This window comes from Vidua macroura, chromosome 1 (genome assembly GCF_024509145.1).
Source record: "Vidua macroura isolate BioBank_ID:100142 chromosome 1, ASM2450914v1, whole genome shotgun sequence".
NCBI lineage: Eukaryota > Metazoa > Chordata > Aves > Passeriformes > Viduidae > Vidua > Vidua macroura.
The window spans coordinates 16,980,867-16,995,551 of NC_071571.1; the positions used below are offsets into that span (position 1 = coordinate 16,980,867).

The 14,685-nt window shown below is 38.2% G+C and overlaps 1 protein-coding gene across 1 annotated transcript in view; it reads right to left on the reverse strand.

Annotated features, from left to right (window-relative positions):
* Positions 1 to 460: 460 nt before the first annotated feature.
* The window catches only part of GPR158 (G protein-coupled receptor 158), a 187,315-nt gene continuing 173,090 nt past the window's right edge, over positions 461 to 14,685 (reverse strand). The window contains exons 8-11 of the mRNA XM_053972486.1: positions 12,751 to 12,889; positions 8,662 to 8,767; positions 6,883 to 7,029; positions 461 to 6,154 (exon numbers count right to left, since the gene is read on the reverse strand). Of these exons, the coding sequence (XP_053828461.1) occupies positions 4,700 to 6,154; positions 6,883 to 7,029; positions 8,662 to 8,767; positions 12,751 to 12,889 (1,847 nt within the window). The 3' untranslated portion in view covers positions 461 to 4,699. The remainder of the gene's footprint in view (positions 6,155 to 6,882; positions 7,030 to 8,661; positions 8,768 to 12,750; positions 12,890 to 14,685) is intronic.

The following is a 14,685-nucleotide window of genomic DNA, read 5'->3' on the forward strand; positions in this document are numbered from 1 at the left end:
TTACACAGCTGCCATTCTCTGTCTCTCATCCTTTTTGTTCCCATTCTTTGTATCTTTCCTATACCTGTTAGACACATATTTGAGATGAGGAATTCAGGCATGTGCACACATAGTATAGATGAGCTATAGGATTTTACAATGACATTGTAAAGTGGGGTCTATTTATTTCCCCTTATTTTCTAACATTGTAGTTACCATTAAATTCAAAAGAATACAGAATGGACTCTACAATTATGACCTCAAAATTGCAACCACTGAGAACACAGAGCTATTTCTCTAACGTGAAATCCTGAACATACATACCTGCTCTGATGAAAATATAAGGAAAAATCCAGAAAATGATAATGGCATGATCTGATCATAGAAGGTGTAAAGTTAGTTACTTTACAAGTTTGACGGGAAACCCATTCAGTTTGGATCAATAGCGACTTCAGGAAATCACAACACAAAAGCCTGCTGACAGATTTAATATAAATGTGCTTTATTGCAGAGAAGTTACATTATTTACATGCTGCAACACATTACAACATAAATCTATCAAGTATTTCATGGTGGATGCTGTTGGTTGCCAGATAACATTGTCATAAGAACCACATTATAAAGTGAAGAGACTTACAGCTTTATATGCTCTACAACTTGGAGTAGCTAAAATTTTAAAAGTCAAAGGCAGTGTTTGCTCAGGCCTGCCTGTTGTCATATGCATGCAAAAGCCTAAGGAGAGCAAATATAAATGTCTTGTCTGGTTTCAGGTCTATGATGCCACCAAAGCTGATGATAGGTGTGTACTGATTTATATTTTAAAGCGCATAATCTTGCATAAATTATACAAGTCTAATAAGATTGGTATAAATCTAATTACTTATAAACCATGGCTTAGAAATGAAGGAGAAATGCAGCTTGCACATGCATTTAGAAGGACAACCTAGCAAATGTTTGTGACCTTCATGTTTATTGTCTTTTCCCTTAACAGATCTGCTAGAGAACATGTTTATACCATCTTTACTCTAGAGTTGCACTTCTCTTGGCTGAACAATGACAATGAAATTCCAGAAAAAGACATCTAAGCAATCTAGTCAATATATGCTGGTGGAGAAAAATCTATGAAATACAAAACATATTTATGTCTAACTTAGTATGTCTTCATTAAGCAATGCTTCTAGCAGCATCATAGTGAAATAGGATAGTTGAGTGAAGTTTGGCCCCTCATTTTCTTAAATGTGAAATAATTTAAGTCCCAATTGAATCTGTAGCCCAAAGATCAGTTGCTTAATAAACTGGGGAAAGCTTTTTTGTTTTCCAAAGGAAAGTTTTCCAATTGTGTCAGTCTTAGGGCATGTGACTACAATGAGCCTAAAGAACCACAACAGACAGTTTTTAAGAAGTGAGGGAAAGGGTCAGGATGAAAGAAATCTAAACCAAACAAGAATATATAAGCCAATGCCTTCCCTGGTTAACCAGCCATTGCTTTTTGCTTTCTGTGCAGCTGGGCTGTTTTACACCAGCCAAGGAGTGGCCTTTGTTTCTGTGTTTCTAATGAAGTTATCTTTCCAAACAGAAAGAAAGGGAAAAGAAACCGAGCAAGTGGAGATATACAGCGGTGGCACAGACACAGTCATGCACAAAGGGCTTGATCCTGCCAGGAACACAAGGGGCAGTGGTACTGTGGGGACACTTTGCCGATGTGGATCCCCTCGTCCTTGGTGCACAAGACACCCTACATGGCTCCTGCAGGGCATGGGCAGTGTGGCCTTGCTCAGCTCCGAGGTAAAGGATGGAGGGCCAGATGAGCAAGGGCACGAGGGCTGGTACCTGCTCCTTGCAACCACCTGTCTCCAAGAGGCAGTGAGTACATACAAAGATCTCCTTCCATGATCCCTCTGTGGATGTCCGCTTCTAACCTCACAGTGGGGCTCCCATAAATGAGCCAAGGCAGCCTGCCATAAGCTGTCCCCCTGTCCCAATCCCAAAAAAACACTGCTGAGACTGCAGAACTTCGCTTCAAGGATAGGAGAGGTGTGAGATTGTCACCAGCAGGTTTAAAATTGTGTATTTCTCTGCACACAGGGTCAGTGTGCTCCTGCAGGCCTCCCAAAAAGTTCTGTTCCTAGGATAGACTTCTTCCCATGGAAATTTAGGGTTATTTTCTCTCAGAAAAGCTGATCAAGCCCCACTGAAGCTGACAAGACAAGTTACAGACAAATCCCATGAATATCTGGGACTGGGAAGGGAGAATCTGAGCACATCAGATCTTAATCTCAACTCTTTTCCATACCAAGGACAGAGCTGGATTTGGGCTGCACATAGGATGCCAGTGGCCCTGTGTGTGCAAAGTGAGTGCAGTGATGCCCAAAGCACACAGATTCTTATGCCTGACTCCCTTTCATGGGTGGAACAGGGATTCTGGATTGAAGGGTCCCAGTCAGATCTCCTAGACCATAATTATGCCCTACAAAAGAGGAGTGGGAGAGTCAGACAAGCCCAGGGTAGTCAAGACCTAAGTCAGCACATCCCCATGGTGGAAGTGAGCACTATCCTGGATAACCAGGTTGGCTGGGGCAGTTCAGTCACTTAATCTGGAGCTAATGAGCAGAATTTGTAAGTGAGGTAACATGTTTAGACAGCACCAAGACCTGAGTCAACTTGTTCCCAGCTGGCTCAGGTGTTGGCACATGTCAGGTTAGGGCTTAGCAGCGGCAGTAGGAAAATCAGATCCATCTTGATGTGTCAGTCTAGACATGCCCATAGTCTCCTCTCCTTTTTAAAGGACAAAAGGATCCTCATGCCCAGGTTGTCTAAGTCCCTCTGCTCATTGCATTTAATCTTAAGCCACTTTTTCTATGATGCCACAAAAATCAGTTTATACTATATACGTGTATGTGCATGTGTGTATTAGATATGACATTTATATATATATATTAAACATATATAAATATCTATTTTTATATATATTATATATATTAAACAACACATTCTATTCAATCATCCACATTTCATGTTCTTCCACCGAATCCCATCACTTCTCTCAAATTGCACAAGTTCTTTAGGACTGAGCTGTCTTTGTTTTGGAGTACACTACGTACAGCCAATTCCTGTGAACAGCACTTTACTGGTACTGCATTGAGATGGCTGGGGCTGTTTAATTACTGCTGATACTCCTCAGAAGAGTTCAACATGTCCTCAGGCCCTGATGGTGAGCTGTCACTAAGATTTACAGTTGCGAATGGGCCACCTATGAATTAAGCTCATATGCACAATGAGGACTGTAGCTATTGCTGAAAAGTAGCACTGTATCAAACACTAACTTTTACTGTAAATGTGCATATAAATTTAAAAATCTCAAAGCTTTTTGGAAAGTTGGAGAGAGATGCCATCATTTCCGTTCCCAGTTTCACTTACATTTGCATATATGGGGGAAGAGTAATATTTTGGAGTTCTCTCCTCACTCCAAGAGCCAATTTTTTGAGGTTGGCAACAGGGATAAACAGTACAGTGTTGTTCCATAAATAAAATACCTCCCAGAGCTGTCTGTTTTTAGTAAAACATGTGATCATTTCTGGGGTATATTCATTGTCATTCTTGCTTGTCTTATTTATCAGGATAGGTTCAGTATGAAATACTGAACAAGATCATCACCATTGATGTTTAAAGTAAGATTTCTCGTCTCTTAGATGATGTTTTCCAATTAGTAACAAAAAACCCAGATAAATTGTCCTACCAGTATAGGCAGCTAAGACAACTGAATTTCCACTATTAACAAAGTCTATGAGCATTAACAGGGAAGTGCATAACTTACTGCATATAAAACCCCTGAATAATACAGTATCAAACTATAAATATAAATAATAGAGAGTAAACAAAAAAAAAATCACTATATAAATTACATGAAAGAAAAAAAAAACTCCAAAGCCCAAAAGAATTTCCCAGTATGAATTATGGCTTCCATAGCCAGTGAAAGATTACTGCAATTCTATATATAAACAAAAAGGTCTACGGCAGGTATTTTGACTTGCAATTAGAAGACAGTATCTGCAGATTGCATAAATATGTTGTTGTGTCACATAATATCAGAGTTATTTGCAAAAATTATACAATCTGGAATGCTTTAATATGAGACACAACAATGTACTTAAACACACAGTAATAAGAAAATGAAAGCAATCATTTTATAAAATATTCTTGGGATGCATTGAGTTAGCAGTGCTATTTAGATTAAATATGTAAAGTGAAAAATCGTCACTTTAATAAGCTGCTCGTTGGTACCCCTTTTTGCCATCAGGACATTTTCTGTGTCCCACTTCTGCTGGATCTTTAAAGTCCCAAGGGCAAGTTACAGCCAGTTACGGCATCCAGAAATAATTTGGTTAAGATCTGCACTGTGCGTTTGTTATCATCTTATTATTTTTTCTTTTAAAAGAAAATTGATTTCACAAAGGCAGATTTCTTTCATTGACACAGTAAAATCCTTGGAGCAGGGACCATATTCTGGGCACTGCTAATCACATTGTTGGCACTCAACATATAAGTAATAACAATAATAATGATAATTTACTTTGCTTAACTCCTACATATTTGTAGTGCTGATTCCCTTGATTTAAGTGATGCTCCTTAGGAATTTTCAGATCCTTTTGGCCTAAGTCCCCTCTGTCTTTCCTGTTTTCTGTCTTCTCAATGTTGCTACTCTCCTCAGTCCAAAAGCCTCTTATTTTCGAGGTGCTGCTGTTTTATTTGCACTTATAGCAGAGGTGTTCAATAAAGCTACACTTCTTTCTGCATTTGGTAAATCTGCTGTATCATACTCCCAAGGGCAGACTTCAGCTCGAGATGCTAAAGGTTGCTGTACGTAACTACTTGGCTTATGGGAGTTAGATGAAAGCACATTTCCCTCAGAAGAGGCAATTTTTTTCTGTTCAGCCAATTTATTGAGGTTTTCCTTTCCTGCTGTTTTCTGGGGCGGCTCCTCCCGCTCCCCAGCATGGGTATTAGGTGTATACCTATTAACATTCTCACACTTCAGCCCAGGAGAAACCTGGGACTTGGAATTTGACTGAGTTTTCTCATTTTCAAAGATCTGCTGCTCTTGTGTCTCCTGAGTGGCTGCTTCCACATTCTCTGAGCTCTTTTGATTTGACTGTTGGTACCCCTCAGGTGTCTTCAGCTTATGATGAATCTTCCCCTTTGGCTGGGAAGGGTGGTTTTTCTCTGGCTCTGAGGAAGCAATAGACACATGTTTTTGAGCTTTAGAGTCAAAAGGCACAGGACCAGGAACTTGGTCATATATCTCCCAAGGACAAACTTCTCCTATGTTGAAACTGTCCTTGTGCAGAGACTTACCTGGGCCTGTGTCTGGATTTGCAGCTGTTTGACTAACCCTTTGCTGTTTAATAATTCCAGATTTATGGGTTTTCTTTGTTTCCTCAGACTGGGTAGAGTTTTTCCGGTGGGAATCCTTATGTTCCCCTTTATCGGAGGCTGAGTGCTTTTTGCTGGCCTCCTTACCCTTCTGCTGAGATTTATGAGATTTAGTGCTTTCTTCTAGACTTTGTGTTTTACCCGTTAGTCCCAGAGTCTTTTCCTTGGCACTAGCAATAACACTGAGGGATTTTTGTAACACAGATGTTCTTGGATGCAGAGGCTTCTTATCGGCACTTAAATTATGCGCACTTGCTGATTTGCACACTAAAGGGACCGATTCAGTAGAGACAGCTTCAACTTTTTCAGGAGCATTTTTGGTTAGTTTGTTACCATTCAAGGAGTCCAGAAGTGTTTTCTCAGAAGCTATAACTTCTGCACTTTCTGTAGTTAAGCCATTTGGTTCTTCTGTTTGATCCCTAACATGATCATAAGTGCTATGGGACTTTTTTAAGGAAAAGACTCTGTTTTTCAAAGTATCTTCTTTTGGCTTTGCAGAACTTGTGGAATCTGGTGGGTTTTTCTTCAGTGTGGCCAAGTTCTTCACAGCACTGTGCTCCATCAGGTCCTTCTCATCCCTGGAGCACTGCCTGGTGACTGTCTCAGGGATTTCTGTAATACGCCGCATTATCGAGCGCCCCAAGCCCTTTTTAGAGCACCTTTTTTTCTGGAGATGTGGATTATTAGCAATCATCTTTTTCCTTTTATAGATTTCAAGCTGAGCGTATAGTTTCTTCAACTCATCCTGCAAAGCAAAGTGAATGGCACAACTAGTATTTACACAGTGACTACAGTCAAACAAACAGCCTGATAAATACAAGACCTATTGCTCTATAAAGGGCATTAAACTCATTTCACTTTTTTTTCTAATTCTTGAATATCAACTTGAATCCCATTTTTTTCCACTTAAAAAAAAGTTCAACTCTCGTGCATAAACATGTTACTTTCCACAGCATGCACACTTCATACTCATTTATGCTGTTTCAAATTTCACAATGCCATAGTGTATGCTTTCCTGCTGAATTCTATAGCTGTGTTTTGTTCTCAGAACATAAGTCCTTTAATAATGTAAAATAAGAATAAAGTAGTTTTCTCCATTAATCACATTTTTGAATTTTTATCCTTATAATTATATATGCTTATGTATATGTTACATACAAATGACTAATTAAACTGAAACCAAAAACTGTTTGCACTTCAAAATAATTCAAAGAATCTGTGTAAACTGAGTAACAGCTCTTGCTGATGATTCCTCCTCCTTAGCCACCACTATGACTTTAACTAGTAATGCAGCATCTCTTCACACTAGTAAACTTTGAGACTTTACATGACCTGATACAACAATCATAAAAGATCTAAGCTTGTGTTTTTCAGCTGATATTTGCAAAGAGAAACAAATGCATGCAAGTTGGAGTTTTCTTCTAGGAAAAAGTGTTCTTGAAAACGAACACTATTTAAATGAGTTCTATGTACCCGAATATCTTCAGGATCCAAACTATGTTCACTCCATGCTGAGTTGATACTGCTGTTCAGATAGGATCCAGACCGACCCATATCAAGCTCATCTTCATAAGCTTCTGTAGCTATATCATCTCTTGGGTTATTGCTTGAATGTGAAAACTGCAATAAGTATTCACAAAAAAATGTTGCCATGAGTGCAAAAGTTTACTTCAACATCAGTGTAAGAGCTTACAACAGTTTTTATTGTACAATGACCCTTGTATAGATTTGACATGATTCTCAAACTCGAAGCATTACTTAAGCTTCATTGACTTAAATAGTGTCCTATAGAGTCTCAGTATTGTATGGAAGGAACTCTTATTAATGATGGCTTAACATGATAAATCTTAGAGATTTGCATAAGGAAAAAAATCCCTACTTATTTTGATACTTGTTTGACCCTCTTTATATGGCATTTCAATTAAGATGGCATGAAAATAGACTTTCAAACATTACTTCCAATAAGGCTGCTAAAACAGTAAGACAATATTTTATACAGTATACATTTTAATAATCCTGCAGAAGGCAGTTCTCCTATTTTAGATCCTAACCCTGAAAAGGAAGACATAAGGTGGGGGGAAAAAAACCAACACAAAAAAAACCAAAAACAAAACCAAAAACAAAAACCAAACAATAAAAAAGAAAGAAACTAATGAAAAAGTAAACAGCTATTTCCTTCTATGTTTCACCAGATCCTTGAATCAGGAGTTGGAGTGAGGTTGTCATTGTTGTTTTGTTCATATTGATTCACTCATCTGAATTTACTATTGTCCACACAGTCATCTGTCTTCAGGACTTTATGAATAGAACTAAACCTTGTGAGTCTTAATTCTCTGAATTCTTTGGTGTGTTGGAAGAAAAGTCTGTGCAGTCTAACACAGACAATAAGCTAAAAATGAAAATGCTGATCAGTAGTTATGAGTCAGCTTTGGAAAGGTCAACAAATTTTCTAGGCTAGTTTAAAAAGACACCTCTGAAAACATGTAATATCTCTGAAGATATGTAATAAAGGACATGAATATAAAATAGAAGATATAAGATTATAAGACATAAGAAGTTCCACTCCATTCCTGGGCACTGTTGCTAGGGACAGGAGGAGCCACTTGCAAATCTCCTGCCCCTGGTGAGGTGACACTGGGGCTTCCAGGAGGTGTCTGGGCTGCAGCTTGGGGGCTGTCTGTGCACTTCCCTGACTTCTGCCATCACCATCTCCCTGTGCCCCCACACACCTCTCTTGGCACCCAGCACCGCTCCTGGCTCCCTGCCATGGCCATGTGTCCTCCCAGTGTGCAGCATCTGTCTGTCCTGGCCTCTGACTTGCAAAGGGTTCCCCTTTTTCATCCTGTAACTGCCTGGTTTAAATCCCTACCTCCCCATCTCATGGCTAGTCCAGCCTCCTGATCCCAGTGGTTCTATGTCCTTGCCTAAATTCTTTGTCTGTTCTCAGCTAACTCTAGCAGCAACATGGTCATACAAATACCTAAAAAAAAAAAGTATAATTAGGCAGGATTCTTTCCTTCTTGTATTAATCATATCAACATTTTAAGTACTTTAAACTCCTGGAATTTTGAAAGCTGAAAGAAAGTAACTTTGAAAATGTATACTTTTTAAAAATAAAAACAATACAGCTTCCAAGGTAAAATAGCCAAATTTTCTATCAGTTGCTGCTAGATTTACACAGAAATGCTTCTGCATGACAACATTTATCTTCCTCTGTCTTGGCAAAAGAAAAGAGACAGCAGACTCAAATACCTTAGGGATCAGAAGTAGCCCAACAGTGACTGTCACAGTCAAATGTGTGTGTGCAAAGAACAGCATCAGCATCCAGTCAGACTGAAGTCTTGAAGAAAGAATGAATCTGAAAATAGAATTCAGGGTTGCAATTCACTGCATTTCTCCAGTGCATTAGATTTAATATCTTTAGTATCCTTTAGGTTTCTTTTCACTGAATGGCCAAACACAACTGGTTTTGTTCTATACTGCTTTCATACAGACTAAAAATTACATCCACACACTTTCCATATATGCTAAAATTTCAAAACAACTCTGAAAAAAAAAACAATCAACAAACCAAAATATAAAAGAAACAACAGACCTTAAATTATACTGCTTATTCCATATTTCTCACTCTATTGGGCTGTCTTTTTGTTTTGTGTATATTGTCACAGTTTCTTTGGCCTGAGTTATGGCAGCTTACATACATTAAGGAGCTGAAGGGATGGTTTTAGGTTAAGCACATGTACTATGATGAATTGCAGTGCACTTTATAAACACAGGATGTCCACAGATCACAGCTATTGAGTACAGCTGATAAGCCATCCAAGGAAGAACTGAACTGAAATGCATTTTAGCGGGGAGCAGAGAAATGATCTTTAGAGCAGGACCACCCAGCTCACTGCTGCAGGATCCAAGAGCCTGTGAATGCTTGGAAATGAGTGACTGAACTTCTCAAACAAAACAGTTCCTTGCTGAGCTTTCTAAAGGAGAGGTAGAAGAAGCAGTGCAGTTAAAGCTGAGGCATGCTTAGCTTGTCTGCTTTAGTGAGCTCCCAAAGACAGGAGCAGTAAGCAGCGCAACGGATGAGCAGATGTACTGCTGGCTTGCAATTTCCAGGTTTACAAAAATCATTCAGATAGAAATGACATTTGCAACTTATCCAAGTTCACAGATGCACATTTTGAAGAAGCTTTTGTTAACAGAAAAAGTTTGGCATGAAACGCTGGCTTAAATGCTGTAATAATACAGTCATAATTACTTGTTTAATACTTTGTAAATGCAATGTTTTATGAACACAACAAAATATTCCAATTAATTAATTCCTAGAAACTTCCTGTTGTTCTGGGGCGTGAGAGAACATGAGGATGCTCAGGCCTGAGATTTAGCAAACTGAACACATCTTCACTGATGAAGATGACATGAGAAACTGATGGATGTAACAAATAACAGAGCAAAAAGTGAACAAAAGTTATAGACAGTGCTGTAAGGGATGGCAAGACTTCACAGGTGGTTAATAGGGAGTCATTTGAAAGATGTCCAAAGGTGATTGAAGGACCTTTGAGGGAGCAGAACTTGCAAGGTCAGTGGCACTGATGTAACCATATAAACATATATAAACAGCAGATAAGATTGTGATTACCTAGATAATGGCATCACAAATGCCAAATTTGAGTACAGATGTAGAAAAACTGTGACCAATAGGAATAAAATAATGAAGGTGGGTTGTTTATTTGGAAGACAAGGACTGGGACAAATAGAGGATAAGGTAGGTGGGGGAAAAACAAGCATGGAAAGAAGGGGGCGATAAAATGGCTAGTGACATGTAAGCAAGTTGTCACTGAGCTCTGTACCTGACGTATCTCCTGACCCATCTCCTCATTAAATCCGTGCTATGTCTGATACCACTCTCTGCATGCTGCATGTGCAATTGATGAGCAAACATCAGGCAGCACATGGGTGACAGCCCTTGGGAAGACCCAAAGTGTCAGCCCAGGCCCAGCTGCAGAGGAGGAACAGGACTGTGTGTGTTGGACCTGCACTGGCCTCCGTGGCCAGCCAGGTGCTGTGTGACTGCCCCAGCGTGGATTTGCTCAACCTGCAATGGAGCCAGCAGCAGCCAGATCCATCAGACAGACAGGAGAAATCCTGATGGCCACTGCATTTGGTTAACCTTCAACAGATCCAATCCTCAGATTCTGTGAAGGGTTTTTTGCTTGCTTTATGCTGGAGACCTTGACTGATTAAGGTATCTATGCCATACCATACCTCTGAATGCAAAATCACATTTGTAGTAGCCATGCAGCCCTTGCAAAGATATAATTTCTATTTGAATGAGATTTTTTCCATATAAATTTTGGGTTTCTCAGAAACAAAAGAGAAAGAGAAATGCAAGAATTTAATACTATGATGATCTAAAGATAATCCAGAATCCTCTGTTTTTGAAATGGGAATACTTTTAAAGGAAAACAAAATGCAAATACTTCAAGATTTTATTTAGTGCTCACATCAATCTTCTATGAGCTTTGGAAGTTTTCAAAATGGATGGCTGCCTTGTAGGTGTCCTTCAAGGCTTCAGTACTTTCAACTTCATGACAATTCAGGTATGTCATACAAATCTAAGTTTTACATTTCTGCGCTTTCAGTTGCATCCGGAACTTGGCAGGGAAGATGGAAGCAAAAAAAAAAAAAAAAAAAAAAAAGGAAATGGATTAAGAGTTGTGCATGCAGAAATGGACATAATCTCAGGAGGGATCCTGTACTTTTTCAATCTTATCTATAAACACTACACAATATTTCTTCAACAAACCAGCATATATCAGACAGATGGGAAAGAATCAATACAAAATGCACATTAAAAAAAAAAAGGAAAGAAGGAAGAATAGGATCAGCAGACCTTAGGCTGCAAGCACAGGATTGTCAATAAGACAAACTGAAAGACTTAATCCCTTTGTGTCTCCTTCATAAGGTATGTATTAAAATGCCACATTTTCCTTTTTTTCCCCTTTCTTTCATCCAAGGTTACTTGCCTCCTGTTCTGTTGTTAAAAGAAACTTCCAGCCTACAAAAATACCTCTGAACTGTATCTTCTAATATGGCTCAACACACACTTTAGGAATATAAACTAATGGGGGAAAATTGACTGAGAAGCAATCATATTGGTTTTAATGAACTCAAAAGTATTCTAAGTGAATTTTACATCTATCAGGAATGAAAAGGAAAATGCTGCCATCAAATAAAGATTTTAAACAATAACTTTGCAGATGTTTGTGTTAGGGAGCATAGATTTTGTGTGTATGTGGGTGTTGAAATACAGGGTTAGGAGAAGGGGAAGGAAAGAAAATGGCATGCCTGAAAAATGCAGTGAACTGTATAACAATGATAAGAGAAAAGAGCACCAGGAAGGAACAGAGATGAAGGATTTGCTTTGCTGATGTTTAGTCAGAAAAAACCATGAATGCAAAAATCAAGAAGACAAGGAGAAATGTTAATGCCAAGACAGACCAAGGAACAGAGAAGAGTATTTGAAGACTGTCAATGAAGTGATGTAAAAAAACCAAAATTATCTTAGTAGATAAAGTCTGTTAGGAGGCAAAAGAAGGTGTGAGAATGTCAGAAGAAAGTTTTAAAAGTTTTTACAGGACGAGATGAAACTCATGTTTTCTTGCTCTTTTGCATTTTCTAGGACCGATTCATTTTTACAGGGTAATCTGTAGGAAAGCCAGATTTAGTAAATTTTCATGAAGTTCTAGCAAAGACCCTTATTTATTTGTTACTACCCAAATAATTTACAAGTATGAAATGCAAAGCTCATTATAGACTTTAGAAGAAACATGGGCTTATATTACTGATATAACATCATATGTGTAACAATTTTTTTATGTCAGCATATAAAACACTATGCTTCATGCCCAAACCAGTACAATAATCTTAACATATAGCTGCAGCTCACCAATCTGTTACACATCAGCAAAAGTTCATACAAACCAACATTCTTACCTGCTGTTTCTCTAGGGATACAAAACAGTGAGCGGTATGTAGATGACTGAAGACAGACAGTTGTTTTGCTATACCTAATTTATCATATATACTGAACTTTGATCTAAGAAAATATTATCTAACTGTGAAAAAACTACTGAAAAACTACTACTGAAAAAAACCTAATTATAAAATTTCTTTTTCTTGGATCCCATGGGAACAGTTTTAATTTTAGTAAGCACTTAATTTGCAGAAAGAAATATTTATAAGACCTTCCACTATGCATCCTATCCCATTCACCCACTCTAAGTTGCACCATATGAAAACTAAAAGATAAATGGTTAATTACTAGATCTACAGATCACTTGCCTAATTGTATGGAATATAGCAGAGATAATGAGCTCATTGTGAACTGCAACAGCCATATAACGTGGCTCATGAAATGCTGATGGGACTGTCCGCACTGCATAGCAGAGATAAACACCCCACAAGAGGAATAAAAATTCAGCTGTGAGAAGAACAAAAAGAAATAATTTGCAATTAGTTTTATAGATGGAAGGAAATTTGAAGCACTACAGTATCTTCTGTATGTGTGAGTATCTATGCAAAGACAATACACATGTATATAAGTACATACATAGGCAGTCAAACTCTTTTGGATATTGTCACTGTACACGATATATTTGGTTTTAATTTTACACATCTTTTTCCACATCAGAAACCCTTGCATTCATGGTACTTCAGTTTTTTAATTGACAAACTTTGAGACAATGTCTAAAAATGTCTTGCTTGCTTTTGTAATCGGTACTACAGAAGTCTGACATCACTTCAAATAGCAAGTGTTTTTAATTGTAGCTCTGGTTCTTGTTACAGAGGCAGATATAGCGCTATGACCAGACTATATGCTTTTTAAGACAACACTTTCATTTCAAAGGTTTATAACTTAGATAAAACAAGATATTTTGTGTTAAAAAAAGTCCTCTGTTCAAGGCAGTTAATTCTGCTGGCACCCATAATATGACAAGTCACTTCTGAGGGTCTAATGCACTTAAAGCAATGATGTGTTTCTTTTAGGAGAAAAATGAGTAAAGGAAGAAAGGAGAAAAAGTAGGGTGTCTGTATCAGCCTAAACTATTCAGTTAGAGAATCTATCTGCATCCAGCAGTACACTGACTTCAGCTTCCAGTGGACAGCCTGATGTGACATCATTTTGACCTTGATATGAATGATTTCCTAACCTCCTCAAAAAAACTCCCAGAAACAAAACCTACAGCTCTGTCATGCAGTTATGAATAGTGCCAGTCCCTCTTGCCTTGCAGTCTGGGTTGACAGTGGCTGGAAGTGTTTGAGTGTCACCCAGTAATGCGCAGTTCCATGTTAGACCCCTGCACTGCCAGCACTGCTTCAGACCAGCTTCAGAAACTGTGATCCCAGTGTTACTCATACACTGCTTTTGTCTTGTTGAATTTTTGCAACAGAAACTACAGTTAAATGCAGTATAATAGAAAATGAATTCTTTTTCAGACTTCTTTTTGCCAATAATTTTTCTATACTGTAACTAAACCTGGTGATCAGTGACATCACCCTGTGGAAGTGGTCAGCAAATAATTACTGGTCTGGTTTCAGTAATGACACAGATGCTTGTAAACCCCACCATTAACAACAGACTAAAATATAATGTCAGCGCTGGATATCTCATTAGAACACGCCCTCCAGTTCCTCCACTTTCCTAGGAGTCCATGACTGCAGTAACTTACCTATAATATATTGTTATACCATTTTGAAACTTCTACTTTTGCTATTAATTCCAGCTAAAATAAATAAAGACAAGTCTGGATAAAATTAATTCAGTCACATAGATCTCTCTGTGCAATTACAAGAGTTCAGTTTGAACTCTGAACAATACTTTGCACATTTCTTAATGAAAAATATATGTCCTATCTCCAAGATCCTAATTTTACTAGAACACATCCTTCATAGACCCAGCAGTCTTAACAGTTACATAAACCCAAACATCTGAAGGGGCATAATCCATCCATGTTGATGGTTTCGTGATCTTCCTCAACAATAATCAGCTTTTTGATCTATTGACTGAGTTGATTTGAGGCCTTACTGAGTGTCAAAATGAAAAAAATCTTGGTATGAATCTTCTGAGACTGTGTGTGTCAGCCTGATTTTGAGCTCAACAAAAGCACACATGCAGCTATGTTTTTCCCAAATTACTCATAAACTTGGGCAATCTGGCTGCTACTTCCATTTAATTTCTAGAAAATTAGCTAAGCTATAAATGAAGTCTGTCGTTCT